The 23,766-nt window shown below is 36.4% G+C and overlaps 1 protein-coding gene across 1 annotated transcript in view; it reads right to left on the reverse strand.

The window, feature by feature from the left end:
* The window catches only part of Msp300 (Muscle-specific protein 300 kDa), a 264,397-nt gene that overhangs the window by 235,498 nt on the left and 5,133 nt on the right, over window positions 1–23,766 (reverse strand). The window contains exon 2 of the mRNA XM_068776243.1: window positions 4,600–5,134. Coding sequence (XP_068632344.1) covers window positions 4,600–5,083 — 484 coding nt within the window. The 5' untranslated portion in view covers window positions 5,084–5,134. The remainder of the gene's footprint in view (window positions 1–4,599; window positions 5,135–23,766) is intronic.

The following is a 23,766-nucleotide window of genomic DNA, read 5'->3' on the forward strand; positions in this document are numbered from 1 at the left end:
TAGAACATCTCTGTTGCGAAACTAAGCGGCGAACCGCGATAGTTCATATTTCGTCTTGTGTTTTAAGTTTTACGGACAGCGAAAGAGAAGCGAAATGTATCGGATTTCTGTTTCGCTGCCCATAGAACTTACAACACAAGGCGTTACTCTGTCGCGGTTTTGCCGCTCGCGTTCCGCAGGGGAAGCGTGCTTCATTTTAACCTCATCTTCTCTATTAGGGATAATAGGTTAAAAAATTGACACCACCGCAATAACAGCGCCGCGCTGCCTGGCCGCTTCTAAACTTTAAATACGTGAAATAAGGTTTATTTTGAATTGAAACAAAATGTTCTAAAAAGAAACCGCCCATAGGCCGCTCATGTTTGATAACTGCCGCCACCGCACTATATAGCCAACACTATAGGTGGAAGGTGCACCTATAGGTGGAAGCACTGTAGATGGAAGGTGCACCTATAGGTGGAAGCACTGTAGATGGAAGGTGCACCTATAGGTGGAAGCACTGTAGATGGAAGGTGCACCTATAGGTGGAAGCACTGTAGATGGAAGGTGCACCTATAGGTGGAAGCACTGTAGGTGGAAGGTGCACCTATAGGTGGAAGCACTGTAGATGGAAGGTGCACCTATAGGTGGAAGCACTGTAGATGGAAGGTGCACCTATAGGTGGAAGCACTGTAGATAGAAGGTGCACCTATAGGTGGAAGCACTGTAGATGGAAGGTGCACCTATAGGTGGAAGCACTGTAGATGGAAGGTGCACCTATAGGTGGAAGCACTGTAGATGGAAGGTGCATCTATAGGTGGAAGCACTGTAGGTGGAAGGTGCACCTATAGGTGGAAGCACTGTAGATGGAAGGTGCACCTATAGGTGGAAGCACTGTAGATGGAAGGTGCACCTATAGGTGGAAGCACTGTAGGTGGAAGGTACACCTTTAGTGAAAGGTGCACCCTGCACTATAGGTTAGGCCACCCCCGGTCAAAAATGATAAAGAAAGAATTATACCAATATCACTATAGCGCCTAGTTGTATATTAAAGCAATAATTCGAAAACATGTATTAATTTCAATGTTTTCGTAGTCTTAAGAATCACTATTAATATGGGCTAAGTTTGATCAATGTGCACACTTTTACTTTGGACTTCTTCTTGTCATTACCTATAAAACCTACCGACTCTCGGAAGAATCTCACAATATATTAATATTTTTCTCCATTTAGATTATCATGTACATCAACTATGAATTGTCACATTTTTTCATCCTAAATATATTTTCTATAATAGTCTTTCTTTATCTTCTTCTTGCTAGCTTACGCCCACTGCAAGGCAACCTGAAAATATCCCATTGTTTTCCCATCATGTGTGATGCAAAAAAATTTTTTTATCCTTTATAGGCGAAGCATTTGACGCCTGTCTCGTCTGATCTTAAGCAATAATGAGGTCTACGATGGTATATGCTTGCCTAGAAGAAACCTATTAACTCTTGATTTGAAGACTTCTTAGATATAATTGTCTGGAAACAATGACGCCGGTAGGTTGTTTCACTCCTTGGCTATTCGCGTTATTAAAGTATTATCTAATGGATTCAGGCATTACTTTACGGAAGTCCACCCTAAGTAAGAAAAGGACTAATATATAGCTACTTCCGCTATGCAGTAGTCGTGCAATAAAATGCATCGCCCACAATCCGTAGACTTGGTGTTTGGCACTAATCGGTGTAACATTACTCCAGAGGATCCCCCGGATGAAATACGTGAGTGATTTAACGGTGATAGTTGTGTAATTCGCATTGTTTGCCGCACGCGCATTTATCAGCGGACTGGCGGGCGGTGCACTTTATTGCACGACTACTGCTGCATAGCGGAAGAAGCTATATATTAGTCCTTTTCTTACATAAAAGTATTAGCAAAACGCTTAGTGCGGGTGGAAAGAATTTCCGATCGTGTACGGAGGTTGTAAATCCATACGTCTGGTTGTCCGATGGAAGAAAGGAGATGGGGGAATTATTTGGTGTAATTCCACTATACACTCTCCAAAATGCAGTCTGTAAAATACCGATAAACTAGTAACTTTTCGCCTTTTGGATGCTGCATATAGAGTTCAAAGCTAGTACTTCGCGAATTTAATTTACTTCACTTACTCCTTTCTTCCTTCACGTACATTGCCTTTCTTTCCTCATGTACATTACCAGGTCATGGTTGGTTTATTTTATATCACAACATTTTTTGACATCGTTTTGTTTTTTTTTATAATTTTTTTTTTATATATTTCATTTCAATTCTACTACTCCTTCAAAGATCCTCAATATGACCGCTCATGCGCAGTCCACATAAGTTGACTTCCGGTGATCATAAACGCGTCTCCCGGCTGATCAGTTGTACAAGCGATGTATTCCGTTCCTTTTTACTTCATATTTCTCCTATTTTAGATTATTTACCATTATGTGAAATGTTCAATGGAAAAACACTCGAATTTCCTTCTTAAACTTTAATTGATACAACTACTTAAAAGTCTTCCTCCTTATCACACAACAACCGTCATATGTCAATGTCAATCCATCCGTCTTTCTAACCTAATGTTGCCATTTTCTCCCATACATAGTCAGACTACGGACAACAAAGTTTCGATTTACAAAACCTTATTAAATTTTAAAATCAATTTGAATCACTTTATTATATTGAAACGATGCGAAAACATTCGCAATTCAGTACAGTTTAAACATTTTATTATTGGTTTACGTTTAGTGAACCAATGATTATTTTTGTAGTACATTGCAACGTTATTTCCGTTTGGTGTCCGATTTTATTCGTTTAGAAATCAAACTAACAAAGTTTATTGCGTTTGAACTAATTACGGATGGAATACTGTGTAGAAATTCAAGTAATGTTATTACATGACAATGTATGGTTTATTTTTAAGCTTTTTATCTTTTACACCTTCTTCTTTTTTTTTCATTTGATGGACGCCCACTGCTGGTGCATAGCTCTCCCACAAGTGACCGTTCCAGCGCTACCCGCATCCAGCTTATCAGATAACCTAGTGGGGGCTTACCCACGCCACCTCTACCGACTCGTGGTCACCAGTCGATAACCCATCAGCCCCAACAGTCATCGATTGCACGAGCTATATTCCCCGCCCGCTGCCACAGCCGAGCAATTTTTCAAGCTACGTCGATATTCTTGGTTCTTCTGAGGTTCTCTTTATTTGTGATTTGACCTCGCAGCGAAACTCCGAGCATAGCCCACACAATTGGTCTCTAGATGACCTAAGGCCTTCGAATGAGACCCATCGTAAGTGACCACATCTCGAATCCGTATGTCATTACCTATAATGTAACAAAGGGACTAATATATAGCTACTTCCGCTAATCAGCAGTAGTCGTGCAATGATGTACACCGCCCGTCATGCCCGTTGATAAATGCGCGTGCGGCAAACAATGCGAAACACAACTACCACCGTTAATTCACTCAACACGTGTTGCAATCAAATTTCATGTGTAATTCGCATTTATCAGCGGGCTGGCGGGCGGTGCACTTCATTGCACGACTACTGCTACATAGCGGAAGTAGTGATATATTAGTCCCTTTCTCACTTAGGATGAACTTCCGCAAAGTAAAGCCTGAATCTATTAGATATCACCTATTATACCTATTTCCAATTAATGTATGTAAAAAAATGGCTAATAACATCTGGCTGTAGTCACATTCTACTACAGTTAAGCTACCACTGCTCGTTCTTAACTTATAAAAATTAATTTGCTTTACGTGTTACGAATAGTCCTCCGTGCAAGACATGCTTCGAATAGGTCGGGACTACTTTTCACGTACTACTTCTGTGGGGGTAGCATCGTACTGGGCCACCCACTAGGTTCATCAAGATGCCTCCTCTAGGTCGCTGGCGATATTAAAGTCTGTTTGGATTTAAGTCTAATCTATCTAAAATAATTAAGATGGACTGGCGTTAGACAAAAATTAAATTTAATGTTTATAACTATGAATTTTCAAAACGCATACGTTTTTTATTAAACTACTGATTTTGGATAATACCATACATGAACTGACAGCGAGTAAGAAATATATTCGTCAGTTAAGACTTTGACACCTGCAACCAATATTGGTGCAAAACTTGGTCAGAAATTTTTGTCATAGTATGACCCACAAAAGGTACAGGCCACAGAAAGTAAAACAAGAAAAGCTAGTAAGGATATATATATGATGTTATCTTTAATGTTTCTAATTCTAATATGTTTATTTTTTAATTATTACTTGTTTTTATTTATTATTTGACGAGAAAAGACAAGCTGTGTTGTGCCAAGCATCTGAGGGTTGTTCGTTAGTACGGGCCCCTCGTCCCGTAATAGATAATTCGATGTAAAGAAAAACGCCGAATAGTTAAACTTATAATATCACAGAACAATAAATCTCAATCTGAGTTACAAGTATTTCCTTCGTTGAACAGCGGTTGAAGCGACACCTCTGCTCGGTAGCGCGGCGCGTCAGAGAGAGGGCGAGATGTACCGAGTGTAGGAAGGGGCATGCCAAAAACAGATGCGTTCACAGATAATAAATTTGGGTGCGTTCTAATGAACGCAACACATCCAAACTTACCTTGTAGGAGTTGAATGGTGGCTTGATACTCGGCGAGCTTTTCGTCCACGTAGCCCTCCTGCGACTGGTTGGCGATGATCTCCGCCGTCGAGGGACCTCTGTCCTCTTCCTCCTCGTATATCATCGGCCGCGGCGGCTGAGGTGGCTCGTGAGAGGATCCCGCGTAATCGTATTCGCGGATCGGTTCGTACGGCGATGAGTAGTAATACTCCGGACTTTGTCCCAAAGTGGGGGACATTGGGTACGGGGAGATTGAGAAGTGGGAACTTGGAGACGGTGAGTGGGCTCGGAAGTGGGGCGAATTGAGGGGTCGGAAGGGTTTAGGAGACGGTTGTACGGGAGGAGGTGACATCAGTGCGGCGGAGTGCCGTGGTCCGGAGATCAAGGGTGGTGGGCTAGGTGCCCAAGGGGAGGGAGGTCGGTAGTGAAGGGAGGAGGGCGAGGGGACGCGCGCGCGCCCTCTACCCGCCGGCGGCTGCGACATCGCGCGGATTGAGACGCGTCAACCCGGTGTGTCACGCCCTTATCGGCATCGCTGCAACAAAAAGAAATGATAGTTATCTTCTTTTCCAATATCTCTAAGTTCACCTTACCCTCACTTTTAGCCAAGCTCACAGTTACTCAAAGAACCACGCAGAAGAATATGCACGGGATTTCTCCAAAAGAACAAAAGAACAAATCATGATTGATGAGAATCATAAACGAAAAGAGACATACAGGACAAGGACTTTTTAACGAAGTATATCTTTTTTGAACATATTTTATATATCTCCTCAGTACATACAATCTGATTATTCTCTTTCTTATTATTAAACTTCTGGCAGAATAAAGTCTACAGGGAGAGATAGTAAATAATTTGTTTTAATATGAACTAATATATATATTTTTTAAACTTTTTTATTACATTTTCATTACTTCATGTTTTATTTATAAAAAAACAATTGATTTTTAACAGGGTATAACATAGATATACAAGAATAGACAGCAAATTAGTTAAATATTTAGCTTTTCAAATCTTTTATACCTATTTCTTTTGAGGGTCAAAAAGTGACAACAAGTGAGCGGTTTTCATACCACAATTTGAAAATTGTGTTTCATATACTTGAAATATAATTGAACAAGTCTCAATCTCTCGATTAAGAGCATATATTTGAAGTGTTTACGAAAAACAGACTTCTATTTACGATTCAACGAAAGGAAGTTTAGTCGACAAGATGGCCGCCTGACAGATTGCAGATGGCGGCCTTTTATTACGTGCGAATCGGCGTTTGTGTATCAGGTCAGGTAGATATTTTAGTGTATTTCTGTAATATATTTTATTTTTATAGCTTTTATTAGTACTATTATCGTGAAGTTATATTATTGTAAAAAAATATAGCGTAAATAACAGCTATTTCTTAATGCTACTTTTAAAATATAGTCTGCTATTTATTTATTAATAATAGTGTTTGTGTAGTGGATTTATATAATAAAATAAAACTTAATGAAACATTGAATATTAGTGTCGAAAGGTGATTTGCCTATTTTTGCTTTACGTAAACGATTTCTATTTATCTATTACAATGCGACGTTTACAAATATTTTTTTTACAAAGTAGCTTAACCTAAATTTATGAAATAAATGCACATGTAAACGAACTTATCAAATAATAATAGAATATAAGACAAGTCTAGCAATGTATTAAAAAGTTCAAATCAAAACAAATCTGTGATATCAAAAAATAAAGATAGAGATTGGAAAATAAATGTACCTAGCCACCTAAGATTAAAAAGATGAGGAAAGGAAGACGATGAAAGCAAGAATGAATGAAAGAACAAAAATTGCAAGATATTGTGAAGGATAAAAGGATAGAATAAAAGAAATTAAGATTATGAAAGTGAGTGTCGAATAAAGATAAAACTCTGAAAAAATTATGTGTAAATAAAGTCCCTGTCCCAAACTAGATAGGGGTACGAGAGGCTCCTAATAGCGGGAGCCATAAAAAAAACCTAAATTATTACAACATAATACTAATAATAATAATGCACTTACTACTAAATTATTAATTACTAGCTGATCCCGCAAACGTTGTTTTGCAAAAAAAAATTAATTAACAAATTAAAAATAACGGTTTATCGTAGAAGGGTAAAAATTTAGGGTTGTATGTATTTTTGTATGCTGTATAATTAATAAATTTTTTAAGGGTGAACAACCCTTATCACTTAGGGATATGGAAAATAGATAGTAGCCGATTCTCAGACCTGCTGAATACGAATATAAAATTTGGTAAAAATCGGTTGAGCCGTTTCGGAAGAGTTCAAGTTCGAACACCGTGACACGAGAATTTTATATATTAGATTATGACTGATGATTACTAAGAAACTTAAATTTATAAACCTACTAGCCGTCCTTCGACTGTCTCGCACTGAATTTTATATGTCATTACATTATAATATTACAACATTTTTTTCTAAAATAATAGTAACCTAAGTTACTCCTTATTACATCAGCTACCTACCAATATAAGTCCCGTATACAAATAATGAGAAAACATACTGATATTCACACATGATTTCAACAAGATGACGCTACTTCTCACACTGATAGAAATAAAGTAATCAAATAATTATTATTGGTATATCTATTACTCGTTGTGCTTCATTGATTTAACTAGATGTGCCTGTGACTTTGTTCGCGTGGAATTTAACAAAAAAAATTATTCAGTTTCTTTTTTTTCGTTAAAGAAATGTTCAAAAATAAAAGTGGGCAAGGTTATTACTTATTACATGAGGTATCTGCCAGTATAAATCCCGTCAAAATCGGTCCAGACATTTCGGAGTTTGACCGAAATAAACATACAGATAAAATTAAAAAAATGGTATAAACAAAAATCTTATATAATATTATAAGCAGATACTCCAATTTTATTTAATTGTATAGATAAACGGTAAATTGTATTTGTTTTTTTTTTTTTTAATTTTTTTGGTAGTTAACCTTTCAATTCGAAAAAAATGAATGTCAAGAAAGAGAAATAAAAATATGTAAAGTGTATGTTTTTTTTAAGCATTTATAAAAAAAAGTCTGTTCTTTAAGTATAAAATCTACACCTGTGCAATTCCATTATCTAACTACTCAGCATGATTTATCCGCTTAAGAAAGAAGCCATCTTGCTACACAACATTGAAATAATTATGTAAACATAATTAGCTATTTTAGCTCAAGAAACCCGATGCGAAGTTATACGTTTTTTTTAAAATTCAATATAGTCCTATTCAGTATTTTCCTTTGCCTGAAATTCTTACGCTCTCCTGTGTAAATTATGTAATTTTCATATTAAAGCGAAACGAATCCGCTTTCGAATTATCCCCTTAACAATCAAATTGCCCCTCTGTGGGCGTGGGCCAAGCGCTGGGAAACACTGGTCTAGATATGCAATATGCCATCATCATGATGGACTTATTATGGATATTATTATGAATTGCATGTCATCGATATCATGTCATCTATATTTTTTATTTTCCCAAAATTTTCCGGAGAGGAAATAAATTAAAAAGTATTTGAAAACAATTATTAAAAAAAGGAAAATGTAAACGCCGTGTCCCAAAATCAAATAAGGGACTAGGAGAGGATCTCAACAACGGAGGCCTTTTTAAAAAAAATATCAAGAAATACCAAGGTATTATGTTTCTCCGTTGATTTGCTATATGAATTTAAGTTGATGGAAGAACTGACATGTGCCCACAATATTCAGTACATATGACCTAAATAACCCGTCCACAGCCTTGAAGCTCTTGCACATTGCTGCACCAAATGATATTTTGGAAGGCGCTACTGTTAAATAAATAATTCTGGACTGTCGCCAGGAAACGACAAAAATTCGAAACAGACGCATTTTTCTTGCGATTGACCAGTAAAGATAATTACATCTAAAGATATTTAGTATTTTGATGTACCATTTTGTAACTAGGTTCCAACTCGGATTGACAGCGTTCGGGAAACTATATACGAAACGACGTATGGCCGTGTTATATCATTTTGTGTTTTAAGATGAAGGATCTACGAACAACGTGTGTTACTGGTGATGGCTTATGGCAGATACATCATCTCTCACTTCTAACTTCATCAGCAAACTCACAGTTGCTAAACGACCTTTGGAGGAAGACATGCTCGAAATTTAAAAAAATAAGATTGAGTCAGTAATAAGGAGTTCTATAGATGAAAGAAACTGTCTGAAATAGTCCAGGAGATCGGCAAGTGTAGTGTAGGACGTCCACGATAAAGTAGATGGTTTACTTGTTTTTTTTTTGTTTTTTTAGACAGGAACTTTATTTACAAATAATTTTTTCAGGGCTTTATCTTTATTGTACACCCACTTTCATTCTTCTCAATTTCTTTTATTCTTTCCTTTAATCCTTCACAATATCTTGCAATTTTATTTGTTCTTTCATTCCTTCTTGCTTTCATCGCCTTCCTTTCCTTATCTTTTTTACTCTTAAGTGGCTAGGTACAATTTTATTTCTAATCTTCATTTTATTCTTACATTTTCTATCATTATCTCTTGATATTACAGGTTTGTTTGGATCAGACTTTTTAATGCATTGGAGTCTTGTGGACTACTTGGTTAGGATCGTCGGAAGACTCTTGAAGTAAATCATATCAGAGCAGTTCCATTCTACATCATAGAATCCAATAGTCCAGGGGAGGGCTTTAGTGAAGAAGAAGACGTAAACTTTGTTAATATTTCTGAATGATGGTTGGTGAAAAGGAAAACACTTTCCGGGTGATATAAACGGTTAAACAATCTAAATCTGAGTTACAATAATTTTTTTGTTGCAGCCGTGATCGAAGCGACACGTCTCGTCGATACTACAGCGCGTCAGAGGGAGATACACAGAGTCAAAAGAGAGAGTAGATAAATAGATGCGTTCTCAAATGAGTTTTGGGTGCGTTCTCATAAACGCAAAATATTTAAGTAATTTAACCGACTAAAATATTTATATCCATCGAAATATCTATATCGTCTCGTCAGCTAGTCAGTCTTGTATGTTTTTTGTATAATAACGACTATTATTATATATTTCAAGTCGGGTCGCAGTCTCTGAAGACATAATTATATGGTATAATAATAATAAAATCAAATTAATAAGACGTGTGTGCTTGGAGCAGACAATATTAGGCATCGTAAACATGTCAAAGCGAGGACATTTTGTCATTCGCAGCATCCAGGCGGTGATAAATCATAGTAATTTCGCACTCAAACCGTTTTACAGCTGTTATACAACTAACACTAAAACATGGATACGTAATTTTTATATTACTCGACCTTGATTGTTCTTGTTTTAAAAATAAGTTACTAATGTAACGCAAGAAGAAACAACTGAGTTTGCTTAGCTTATAGAGATCACACAATCATCCAAAAGTACGTCAGAAATAATCCCTAGCGCTGTCTCACTCGCACAGTACTTACCACACGCAGACCTGTGTATGTTCACTCAGCCACGAATTGTACAGATATAGCGGCAAAATAAAGAAGCCATAGAAAACAAAAGAAGAAAAGAACAAAGAAGCGTAGTAACAAGCCAGAAGAGAATCAAGAATCGAATGGATTAGCAACAATCGACTAGCAATACTGAATACAGTGTTTCTTTTACGTTCGTCAAACTTTTACTCAACTACCTGTCTTCTACAAGCTTGATTTTGTTTTTAGTATTTCCCAATATATGGGGAAGACTTGTGGACAATTGTGGATATCTTACGAATGACTTTATGATGATGTTGTCATTTAATGGAATCAAGCGTTACCTTGCGGAAGTCCATCCTAAGTAAGAAAAGGACCAATATTTAGCTACTTCCGCACATGCAGCGGTAGTCGTGCAACAAAGTGCACCGCTCGCCAGTCCGCTGATAAATGCACAAAGTCTCTGTGTTTGGCACTAATCGGTATAACATAACTCCTGAAGATGCCCCGTGGAGGGGTAAAACACGTGTTAAGTAGTTTAACGGTGGCAGTTGTGTAATTCGCATTGTTTGCCGCATACGCATGTAAAAAGAAAAGCGTTATTTTTACAATTTTCCTCGCAATTTTCATAGGGTTTCTCTGCATTAGAATATTTCAATATTTGTGACAGACATACTTTTTATTGTTGACAATATATGTACTGATTTATTTATAATTATACAAAGTGTTTGGTTATATCAGGGGAACCGGAAAGTAATGTCGTTTTTATCGACATATTTTACAAAAAAAACCGATTGATTGACCGCTCCAGCATTGATTTATAAACGAGATGGCAAAAGGTTGTATATAATGAAGGTAAATATATTGTTGATAAGAAATAGTATCTTGTTAAAAATGTAGTCGTGTGAATTCAACTTAAGTAAGCGACATTACTTTCCGTTCCTAATAAATGTGAAAGATCATTCGTCAGCAAAATGCTTCAAAATTTATACACCTATTTCCAATCATTTTATATAAAATGATCACTCTAAAATACGTCACATTGATTTATTTCTCTATTGGAATGCGATTGAGCAATATCTTCGACAGTACCAGGACTGAAGAGAGAGGATAATAAATAATTATTAGTAATCCGAATTTGGAAAATGCTTTTTCTTGCTATATATGTACATTCTATTTATTCACTTTTTTAAATACTTCACACCTATAACCAATCACCCTGTATAGATAGTCTTATAAGCGAACTAATTTTTTTTATTTGAAAGTTAACGGGCGATTGCCACGCAACCACACGCCCCTGCAACTCGGCTCCAATTACGCCTTTAAAGCTATTTCAATTAACCAAACCTCACCCCACCACCCCCCCCTAGTCAACGACCTCCCAAATCGGCAGCAAGATGGCCGCCAGCCAGACTGCCACAAGTCTAGCAAAAAATTACAGTTCGGGCCATGCAAGTTTCCTTGGCTTTGCTCCAAGCGTGCCAACTAGCAGTAGAGTGACCACGTTTCATGCTATTGTCGGATGTTATTAAAAAAATAATTTTCATGTTTAATTATTTAAGAAAGGGACTAATATATAGCTACTTCTGCTATGCAGCAGTAGTCGTGCAATAAACTACACCGCCCGCCAGCCCGCTGATAAATAAACAACGAGTGTTTGGTACTGGTCGATGTAATGTTACTCTTGAGGATTCTCCGTGGAGAGGGGAAACACGTGTTGAGTCAATTAACAGTGGTAGTTTTGTAATTCGCATTGTTTACAGCATGCGGATTTATAGTGCAATAGCACTACTACTGCTGCATAGCGTAAGTAGCTATATATTAGCCCCTTTCTTACTTAGAATGGACTTCCGCAAAGTAATGCCTGAATCTGTTCGATATCTCTAATTATAACTAAATGCTTTCAATAGAATAAAAAGCCTTATGTAAAGACTAAAGTTCACCGGAGCAATGGGAGGTGATTGAATAAGAAATGAGAATATCAACAATAGACCCAAATTCACCGGCGTAGCTCTAAGAAATATTAGTATGATATGGCAATGGACGTGGGACATCGCTTGTCCAGCCAACGGCTATTGGGGCAGAAAGGCTCTCGGGTGGTAACCAAGAACTGATTGACAGCTTATGTAAGCCCCTCACGAGGATCAACGACATAATCAAGGTTTTTGGAAGTTACTAGAAGTGGGCAGTGCAAAACCGGTCTCCATGACACAGATGAATGAATGATTGAAAACATAGGTACACGTTTATTACTTTTAAAACGCCACCGATAGATGGCGTTGATAGTCAATTGCCCGGCGCTATGATTTCATGCGGGTATTCTAATTAAATGACATTGTCTAGTTTATTTGCAGTTACAAAAAAAATTCAAAACGGACCAGACAATTTAATAAAATTAAACTATGCACTAAACTAAACAAAAAATATATATTTAAAGTGAAATAAAAATTTTCCCGAAATATATTGGTTATATGAGTACAACAGTGGCGCCAACTTGAGACAGTCGTATATAACGGCATAAAATTAACTGCACCCGGAATGCATTTCATGTCGTTAGACTGTTTTATTAATTTCGCTGTGGACGTGACTCAATACTGCGTGATTCTCTCCCTTATAATACATAAAGTTTGTAAGGGATATCAGGAAATGTCGTATCGTGGTAAGGATGTGTTTACAATTTTGCACGAATCGTATGTTTTTTCTCAATATTTAGTGCCATTGTTTACGAATTAACTTCATCTTGGACTAATTTCAATTCAACTCTTTATTTGACGTATTAGACTGTTTTGAAAATATAGAAATTTAAACCTAAATAAGCGAGAAGAAAGATAGTAGGTTCGCTTATATAATTCACACTGAGAATTAATTAAATCTGCCACTGTTTACACAAAAAAGTTTTTAAATGATGGCCAGCGACGTCCTCTGCGTACCATAGGATTGCCAATCCACCTGCCTGCATGGTGATTATGGTATACCACGATACCTAAGTTATATGGACGCCATTTTTCTTTAACCGATAAGTCGATAATAAAAGAAACATAACTTGTTAACTTCAGACCTTATAAAAGTAACCGCATGTAAATGCATCTTTAAATTTATTTTAAATTATTGTCCCACTATAATCATCTGTCTCTTTTACTCGCCTTAAAAAGTGCGGTTGAACTGTTTCAATTTTCTTAATATTTCTTATTATATATCAACTATGTAACAAATATATTATACCTATGTACAGTCTATAATTTAACGCTATCTCTGTCCCACGCTACTTACATGCCGTTTTGTCAGTCGTTGTATTTCGTGCGACAGAGATAGTGCTCTACTAAGCCGAAATTAGCCGATTGTCTCTTTCCAAAGTTCGATGTGCAATATTTATCGCCGAGTACTGTATATGCTGAAAGAAATAACTGATTTAAAAATAATAAAACCGTTTTTTTTTTAAAGTCAGCAGTCATCACCGTGTTTGAGGTGTCAGAACATTGGAAGCGCTTTGAATAAATCAAGTGAAGCTGATCGAAATTTTTTTTCTATCACCTCAGAACCTGTACCTCTAATTGCTTTTATATCAGTTTACATTTTTTCGCCATTTTTATTTGCGACCTTTTACAACCTTCTCACTCTCATATCTTTATTATCTTTTCTCTATATGATCCATGCGTATTAACATTAATTTCTTGTCATTTTTTATAGATTGTTTATTACTAAATGTTACTTTATTTATATTAATTTCATAATTTTCTATCTTATTTACATTATTCATTTTCTATTCTACTCTTGTCTTAATTTACAAATTCTTTTTATCTATATATACAACTGGCTGTACCCGCGATTTCGTCCGCGTGGAATTAACAAATACGTTATTATATTCTAACAATTTTTTTTAAAATAGAACCCTAAGTAACACCTTATTACATTAGCTACCTCCAGTGCAAGTCACGTCAAAATCAGTCCAGCCATTTCAGAGATTAGCCGGAATAAACAGACATACGTATAAAAAAATTAAAATGTAAGCTTTTTAAGTACTATATATATATTTATATGAATTTAGTAAAAGGCGGTTTATTTTAATGTTACAAAAAAATACTGCTACGGTACTGCGGTAACACCCTGTATCACAGTGATTCCCAAAGTGGTCTATATCGACCCCTATGGGTCTATGACAACCTGCAAGAGGTCTACGTCAGCGAAAAAAAATTGAGGGTCCATGAAATGAAAATAGGGGGTCCACGATAGTGGACATCAACGCATACACTGATAGTACCTATTTACTTACATCATACTACACGTATCTTATAATATCGTAACATTTACATTATTTATAAAAGTACCTATGAGTAAAAAATTTTTTGCTTATGTTATTTTATTTTATGTTTATTCAATGTTAAGTATATTTTACATAACAGATACAAAATTTTATTTTGAGTAGTTTTAATTTAAATTCAATTAGTAACTGTACAAATCAACATGTGTTTTTACTTTAAGTTTTTAACACTAAACTTCACTACAGTTAGAAATATACAGGAAATCAATATCAGTTAAGTAGGGGATCTAACCAACACGGAAAAACATGGCAAGGGGTCTACGACACAAAAAAGTTTGGGGAACTCTGCTGTATCATAATAGCAATCTGCGAGTCCCCTTATAGATATCTTTGACGGAGGTCTAAACCTTGCAGTAGATGTCTATAGGTTGAAATGACGACGATGAAAAGAACATATATAGTAGATATAGTAAAGGTCGCGGATAGTTATTAAATGCAGGCAACGCCGGGTCGGTCATAATAGCAATCTTTGGAAGATATCCCTTGCAGTGGCCATCAATCGGCTTATAATACTATATTTGTTATAGAAGAATATGGTCACCCTAGTGAAAAATTATTAGTTCTATTACGCAACTTCGCAATTATGAAGTTTACACGGAAAAAAACGGCTGCCAAATAGATTGTAAGAGTTTGTTCACACTGGCCACTGAAAACTATAAAACTATACATGCATTAAATACACAAGTAAAGATTTATCTAAAATATATAAAGCCTAGGTTTCCGAGAGAGCTCTGGAACTTTGCTTTCTAGAAAAGAGGATTATGGCACGCGCCATTTACGGCCAGTCCGAATTGACATTACAAATACCACTGGCAACGTTGAAGCGATATTAGTGTCTTGAAAGTTTAGGCAAAAATGACAAATTTTCCCAAACAAAAATACGATTCAGGTAAATAGTTTGGATAACGATCTTACAGTCTACAAGACCCGAGATATGGCTTTACTGAAGATTCCACTACGACATCATATCAGGAATGAAGAGATATATAGATGAAGGAAGGTAACCGACTTTGCCCAACGAATTGGCAAATTGAAGAGACAATATGCCGCCCACAGACAGAAGGCCGTCAAGGCCGTAAAGTAGCAGTCCAGAAAGAATGGTGAGAAAAAGAGATGATGTGTTAAAGGTGAAGGAAAGAATAGAAATGAGAGAGAAAAAAGAAAAAAAAGTTAAAGATATGTGAACAAAAAATTAAGAATTTGTAAAGTAATTTAGCTAAAACTGTCCCTATGTAAGATAGGATAATGTTGAGAGGCGTCCAAACATGGTGGCCATATAAAAGAACACCATGGATCTGCATAACAGCGTAAGATTGCACCATTGTACATATAGCTTTATCAAGTTCGTTGGAAGAAAACAGGCTGCTTCCATTCTTTCTTTCTAAAACCTGTGGTGAAGGCCTATGTCTATAAATGGACGTAGTAAAACTGAAATAATGACGGAATTTGATAACTGCAATAAACTTAATACGAGCGTGGACTTCATTTGAGATATGTAACATGTACTGTATATACAAGCTGTATGAGTAAACAGATTTTTTGACATATAATGGAATCAGGCGTTATTTTGCGGAAGTCCATCCTGAGTAAGAAAAGGACCAATATTTAGACTGCTTCTCTGTGTTTGGCACTAATCGGTGTAACATAACTCCTGAAGATGCCCCGTGGAGGGGTGAAACACGTGTTGAGTGATTTAACGGTGGCAGTTGTCGAAATCGCATTGTTTGCCGCATGCGCATTTATCTGGCGGGCGGTGCACTTTGTTGCACGACTACCACTGCATGTGCGGAAGTGGCTAAATATTGGTCCTTTTCTTACTAGATTTTTGAACGTCACAAATGAATATACTGCATCGATGCTAGTGTGTCACAGCCCTTACCCGATGACGTATTCGAGCAGCTGACGCGGTCTGTATCAGCCCAAAAGCAGATCGGGCACATGACTATTCTAAATCTATTATATTCGTAATTTGAATTTCGAATTGCTAAAATTGTTTTAAAACTTTCTTAAATACATTTGACCGCTTGTTTAACTCCTTCAGTACATAATATCAAAGTCAGTAAAAGATATTCATATTTACTGCCATGTTTTTTAAATTTGGAGTTTAATTCCCAATGGCGTCTTTCTGTGAGACCGTCATGGTCCAGAAGGAGGCGGCCGAACGGGATCGGCAGAGGACAGATCTCGCACGGAGACGACGCCGTCAGCGCAGAGACGCGCCTTGCGACGGCCCTCCGGCGAATGGTGCTCCCCTGCCGTAAACGGGGCATTGCGAGTCGCGGGAGTTTAGGGTGGGGGCCCTAAACTCCCATTAGCTTCGGCGACTCTGAGGCGGACGATGGTTTCGACGTGCTCTCGAACCATCGTGATAGCACCACGAGGGTTTCGGGGGTAGCGTGAGCCATACACGCATACCCCGGGACGGGCTATCGAAATAGCACGGCGCGAGGGAAGACCGCGTGGTGATCCCTGACCGGAAGATACCGCAGTCCCCCGTATAGCGCAGAGGGCGATCACCGGGGGAGGTTTTAGTGGGTAGGAATCCCACATACCCCTGTCCTTCCCCCAGAGGCGGGACATCTTGAAAGTCCGGAAGATCCCCCCCCCCCCGAAACCAAAAAAAAAGCAGTAAAAGGGCACCACAAACTTACATGCAGCGCAAGACGTCCACATATAAGTGAACAGACTACATTTTCAAGGTCATCGGAAACCGCCGGTTGAAAGCTTTTAACCGATCCTATTAAAAATTGCAATTGGAAGTTGGCGTCCTATAGTTGAATAATATATAACACCAGTGCACGTCAAATTAGAAATACCCTACGTGAGGAATATTTTGGCACGGCTTGGCATGGTTCATTCTTTTTGTTGAGTTTTTTTCTCTATTTTTTTATGTTTAACATAAATCAATATAAACGCTAATGATACCATATAAGTGGAAGCTTGTAATTAGGAATTGTCACAAACAATTGTTGTATCTTAAAATTTGTTATTAGTCTGTAAGCTTTCTGTAAAATAAAGTAAATAAATTAATAAATAATGATGAGGAAAAATTACATTTTGATTTGTTCAAAATCCTCATTTTCCTAAAGCGGTCTGCTTTGAAATAAACTTCAGGATAAAATTAAAAAGACGGGAAACAGTCATATGTTTAAAAAGTAGTAATATATGCATATAAATTGTATAAACAAACTTAACTGCAGTAATTGAGGATGGATGAAAGAAAAAGGCGGAAGAGAAAAATAGACTGAATTATTGAATGAAGAATAGAATGATAAAGATTGTGAAGTATGGAAGAAGAGTATGGTAATAATATACATATATATATATATATATATGTATATATATATATATATATATATATATATATATATATATATATATATATATATATATATATATACTCTGTATCCTAGAATTAAGTAGGTAATTTGGTTGACGGGAAATTGGGTTGACGTTCAGAGAATGCATAGAACATATTTAGTTTGCCATGACACGTGTTATAAAGGAAATGTTCAAATATATAAATTAAAAAAAAAAAACCTACACAGTTTCGGGTCACCAGGAGTTGGAGATATTATCGCCAGTTATTCAATCACAGTTCTTTCAAACCTCTCCGTTAATGTCAGACGCATTTTTTTTTCACAGATAATGACGTTAAAAGCTGCCGGTATTATAAGTCCCAATAGAGCCAGTTCTAAAAATCGAAACGAAGATTACGTTATATCAAAACATTACGAAATCATCGATACATCATCCCGGCCGGCCGACAGAATGATTTTTAAATCTAAATCGGTCGCTTGTATCAGTGCAATGGTCTCTAAGAATAGCACAGACCGTGTATTGACTCCAGAGCTCGACATGACAGCGTCTAGAAAAATCGACGCGATCTTGTTTTAAATCGATTTTAATATCGATTTGTGAAATAAATAAATTAACGTAGAGGTTTTTTTAATAACATTTATAATTAAACTTATTAATGTTGATTAAAACTATTATATTTACAAAAAATAATTGTACATTTTTAAAAGAGAAATGGTATCCCAGCGGTAGAGGAGTGGGAATTACTATCGTAGGTCACCGGTTTGATTTCCGGGATATATCCTTATATAATTTACACTTTGTACATCAATTATATAGGATTGCCACTGCTCTTATACAAGTTTTAGTCAAGTTAACAACAAACAAATTTCCGGGATGAGCAGTAGCGTCCTCTGCATACTATAATGCTATACTACAACCGCCAATTATATATATATATATATATATATATACATATATATACACATATATATATACATATACATATATAACTACAGATGAACAATGGAACAAAACCTATATCTTTGGAGGAGGCTTAAGGCTATAACGACGACGAAGATATATATATATATATATATATATATATATATATATATATATATATATATATATATATATATATGTCTTCGTCGTTGATCCCACAAACGTTATTTTGCCATATATGTTATTTCTAGAAAACATTAAAAAACGAAAAATAAGGGTTGATCGTAGAGGGATGAAAATTTTGGGTTGTATGTATTTTTGTATTCTGTATCATAAAAACAAAAAATTTTGTCTAAAAAATTAAAAAATAAGGATGAACCACCCCAGGGGGATGAAAATAGATGTTTTTTGTTTCACGAAAATCGGTTGAACCGTTTCGGAGGAGTTCAATCACGCACACCGTGACACGAGAATTTTATATATTAGATATCCTTTACACGTTTTAAGATCTAGTTCGGTCTAGCTTATGTTAGGAATAAGCTTTGATTTAAAAGGTCGCCGACTTCGATATCGTGAGGGAGATATGTATCTATATTATATAGTAAACGATATATTGTCACAAAGTGTACAAAGCATTGTCACCATATGTCTAAACGAGAATTCTGTGTGCTTCTGCTGCAGATTTTTTCTGAATAAAGCAGTGCAATAAAATTCCCCCGCAAAAACACTTTATTTGGCACAAAAGTACACATTTTCACAAAAGGCAAATAAATCTGTAGTTGACACTGTGGTAAACTCTATTCTACTATAATTTAAGGTTACATATAGCACTACTTTGCTGGTTTGTTACCGTACGAAATTCCAGGCACAGAGTTCCGCAACGCCATCTTTCAAAAAACAGCGAGAACTTATTCAAGGTCCTAATAATATATGTACTATGATGAAATATGTACTACTATATACATGTACAAAATATATTTATATCTGTATCATTATCCACAAGCAGATATTATCTTAGTGACCATACGCTTTGGCTCCACCATCTCGTTTCTCGGCCAAGAGTCAATGGATTCGGCGCTTGTCTTCATTTGAAGTTTGACTCACGACATACTTGACTAATGGATTAAATCCTATATATAATATTAGCTTAATTATTTGACTTAATCATTTAAATTGCAATTATAGCATATCCATCCCTTAATATTTAGGGGAGAGGTAAGTGCATTGCAATGGCGCCAATGGGTTGAAATGACCATGACAATATATATACTTCAAGCAGGAGTACAATCTTATATAGTTCACACTTTGTACGTTAATTATATAGGATTACTAGCTGATCCCGCAAACGTTGTTTTGCATAACAAAAATATTTTTAATTTTCAATTAAAAATAAGGGTTGATCGTAGAGGGGTGAAAATTTAGGGTTTATTTAGGGTTATTTTTGTATGTTGTATCATAAAAAAATAAAAACCAAAAATTTCGTCAAAAAAATAAATAAAAATTTTAAGGGTGAATAACCCTTACCACTTAGGGGTATGAAAAATAGATAGTAGCCGATTCTCAGACCTACTAAATACGCATATAAAATTTAGTAAAAATCGGTCAAACCGTTTCAGAGGAGTTCAAGTTCGAACACCGTGACACGAGAATTTTATATATTAGATTACCGCTCACAAACAAGTTACCACGGGATGGACAGCATCGTCCTCCCGTGGTATACCACACTGCATTAGTCAACCTGCCTACCAAGGGTGGCGATTATGGTATATCCCCCATATATATCTTTGGGGGAGTTCTGTGCCTTGCAGCTGGTGCTAATGGAATGAAAAGACTACGGCGTAACTCTTCGTCTATTGCGACGAAATTAAAACTGATAATGATCGTGTATGTCTGCTTGGTTTCAGTTGAAATTCATGCTGTTAGCCCTAAGGCTTTTACAGCTTCATCAGAACTGAGTTCACGGAGCGGAAGGGTCCATGAACTAAAAATGAAACAGAAGCTGGACAGACGCATTCCAGTCCAGGTGTTCGCACGTAGTCGCCGCTCTACCCGAGTAGAACTGTTGTGTAGTATTGATGTTGTGTATAGATGGGTTGAGACGGCAGCGTGGACCACAGGCGAGCCAAGTATAGATCCGGATCCAACCTCGGTTCGCCCATGCTGTTCAAGATTAGGGAGCAGGCCACCGTCCCCCAAGAACAAGTGTTGTGGTGTATTGAGTAGTATTTTGTTCTAATTTGAAGGACCTGATGTACTGTGCTGCCGATGAAGTTGTTACTGGTGCTGTGTAATTAGCGCTTACAGTGTTGTAAGTGTATGCAGCGGGTGTGGTGTGGTGCGTATTCAGCGGGAACCTTGTGATAGGCGTGAGGAGTACGTCTTTGGGACGTATCTTGGTCTTTGCTGAGGTACGGGGGGAGTAGCGAGAAGCACTCGCTATGAGAGTCTTTGGGTGAAAAAAGGCCGACTCAAAATAAGACTCTGAGCAAGTTTTAAAGAAATCTTGTACTTTTGGGAGCTTGAGGTCGCTGTGAAGGTCTACATTGCGCTGAAGCGCTTTTGGAGCGTTTGTAGTGATTTGAGAGCGGTTGGAGCGGCAATGCGGTATGCGGCATGCGTGAATATAACGCTCGGGTAAGAGAAGACTGGTCTTATACAAGTTTTGTGCAGGTGCAGATTGTGCCTAAGGAGGAGCTTGCTTGAAAAGGCGATAAGGGGATAAAGCCTGTTGAGGATATGACTGACTTTAATTGGCGGAAAATTAGTTTAGAGTAAATTAAAACCAGTTATGATCGTGTATGTCACGTCTAATGATGATAGAGAGAGAGAGAGAGAGAGATCTGTCCGTTATATATCATTCTGAGTTATTGTCGTTTCATCAAATGTTTGAATTAACCTAACCAGATTGAGTTGGTATGAATGTAACAGTGTCATAGTAACACGTAATATCTTTTTAAATTAGCCGGATAAGGTACCAATCTTAATTGAAAATATAAGCGTAAAGTATAGGCTAATAAATAAATAAGTAAATAAAAAAAATATTTTGGAAATGTAAAATCTTAAATAGACCAAAAATATGAAATAGAATGAACACAAAGAAATTGTAATAGTTATATGAGGAAAAGAAAGAATGGTATCGAACGAAAGGGAGAGGTAGATGAAATGTAGGAAGAAAGAAAGGAATGAAAAATCATAAGAGGAATGACAGAAGAGCGCGAAAATTAAATTATTATATGAAATAATTATTAAAAGAAAACAAAGTCCCTGTCCCACAAAATAAAGAGGTACAAGAGGTCTCCAATCGACGGAGCCATAAAGAAAAAAAGCTCAGCCTTATCATCCGTTGAACACAATGTATGCTCTAAATCAGTGATTCCCAAAGTGGTCTATATCGACCCCTAGGGGTCTATGACAACCTGCAAGTGATCTACGACAGCATAAAAAAATTTGGGGGTCCATGAAATGAAAATGGGGGTCCACGACAGTGGATCTCAACACATACACTGATAGTACCTATTTACTTACATCATACTATCTTATAATACTAAAATATTACATCATTTATAAAAGTACCTATGAAGTATATATTTTGTATGAGTAGTTTTAATTTAAATTCAATTAATAAATGTGTAAATTTACATGTGTTTTTACTTTAAGTTTTTTACACTAAACATCACTACAGTTAGAAATTTACAGGAAATCAATATCAGGTAAGTAGGGGGTCTACCCAACACGGAAAAACATGGCAAAGGGTCTACAAAAAAAAATTAGGGAACTCTGCTCTAAATAATCCGGGTCACTTCAGTGTGTCAACACCTTTACGTTAGCTGGTATTTATTTAGTTATGCAAGAGATCAGATGCCTAGTACGCATTACGGTGCGTTGGGCAGCTGTTCAGGGGAGTCTTGGCCAGGCGCACTGTGATGTCAGTGGTCGAACTGTATCACGGATGTAAGGTGACCAATTTTCTTCCAAAAAAATTTGGGACATTATACAGGATGTTTGGGTATAGCTTTAAAAGCGTAAATCAAAATAAGGAACGAAACTCATTTGTCAGCAAAAGTTTTTACACCTATTTCTAATCAGCCTGTATAAGGTGATCACACTCGAATATGCTACATTATTTTTCTTGAATTGTTTTGAAATGAAGATATGAAAGTATGTTTTACCTTCAATATAAACTAAACTCAACAAAAAAAAATAACCCTTGAATGCTGAACCGGAGTAGAAATAAACACCGTATACATTGAATAATGTACAAGAAGGCGCAAAATATCGTCGCCTTAATACACCGCAATGGAAATCAAAATTACTGCAATTAATTATTTCAGTTATAATATGAGTCTGAATTCAGTTATATTTTAATTTATTAAACAGATCCTCGAGTGGTTACAGATTTTATTAGCTAGTACCCCATACATTGATTGGCATGCAAGGCGACATGAAATATTAACCCTTTTATAAAGCGCAATAAAAAACAAAATAATTAAAAATTTCAATTATTACATGAATTCAGTTATATTGTAGTGTAGATATAAACAGATCCCCAAATAGTTAACCCGAGGAGAAACTAAGACACAGATTTTATTATCTAACACCGCATACATTGATTGACGTGCAAGGCGACAAAAAATGTTAACCCTTTTATACAGCGCAATGAAAATCGAATTAATTGAAAACTTCAATTATTACTTTGGATATGAACAGATCCTTGAGTAGTTAATCCGTGGAGGAATCGAGACATAGATTTTATTAACTACGACGGCTTACATTGGCTGATTTGCGAGGCGACTAGAAATGTTAACCCTTTTAAACTGCGCAATGAAAATCAAAATAATTGAAAACTTCAATTATTACTTTGGATATAAACAGATCCATGAATAGTAAATCCGAGGAGAAATCGAGACATAGAATTTATTAACTACGACCGCTTACATTGATTGACCTGCAAGGCGACAAAAAATGTTAACCCTTTTATACAGCGCATTGAAAATCAAAATAGTTAAAAACTTCAATTATTACTTTGGATATGAACAAATCCATAAGTAGTAAATCCAAAGAAAAATCGAGAAACAGATTTTATTAACTACGACCGCTTACATTGACTGATTTTCAAGGCGACTAGAAATGTAAACCCTTTTATACAGCGCAATGAATGTCATAATAATTA

The sequence above is a fragment of the Battus philenor genome, unplaced genomic scaffold (genome assembly GCF_028537555.1).
Source record: "Battus philenor isolate CCGP_79_NKW_IND1 unplaced genomic scaffold, ilBatPhil1.0.hap1 SCAF_12, whole genome shotgun sequence".
Lineage (NCBI taxonomy): Eukaryota > Metazoa > Arthropoda > Insecta > Lepidoptera > Papilionidae > Battus > Battus philenor.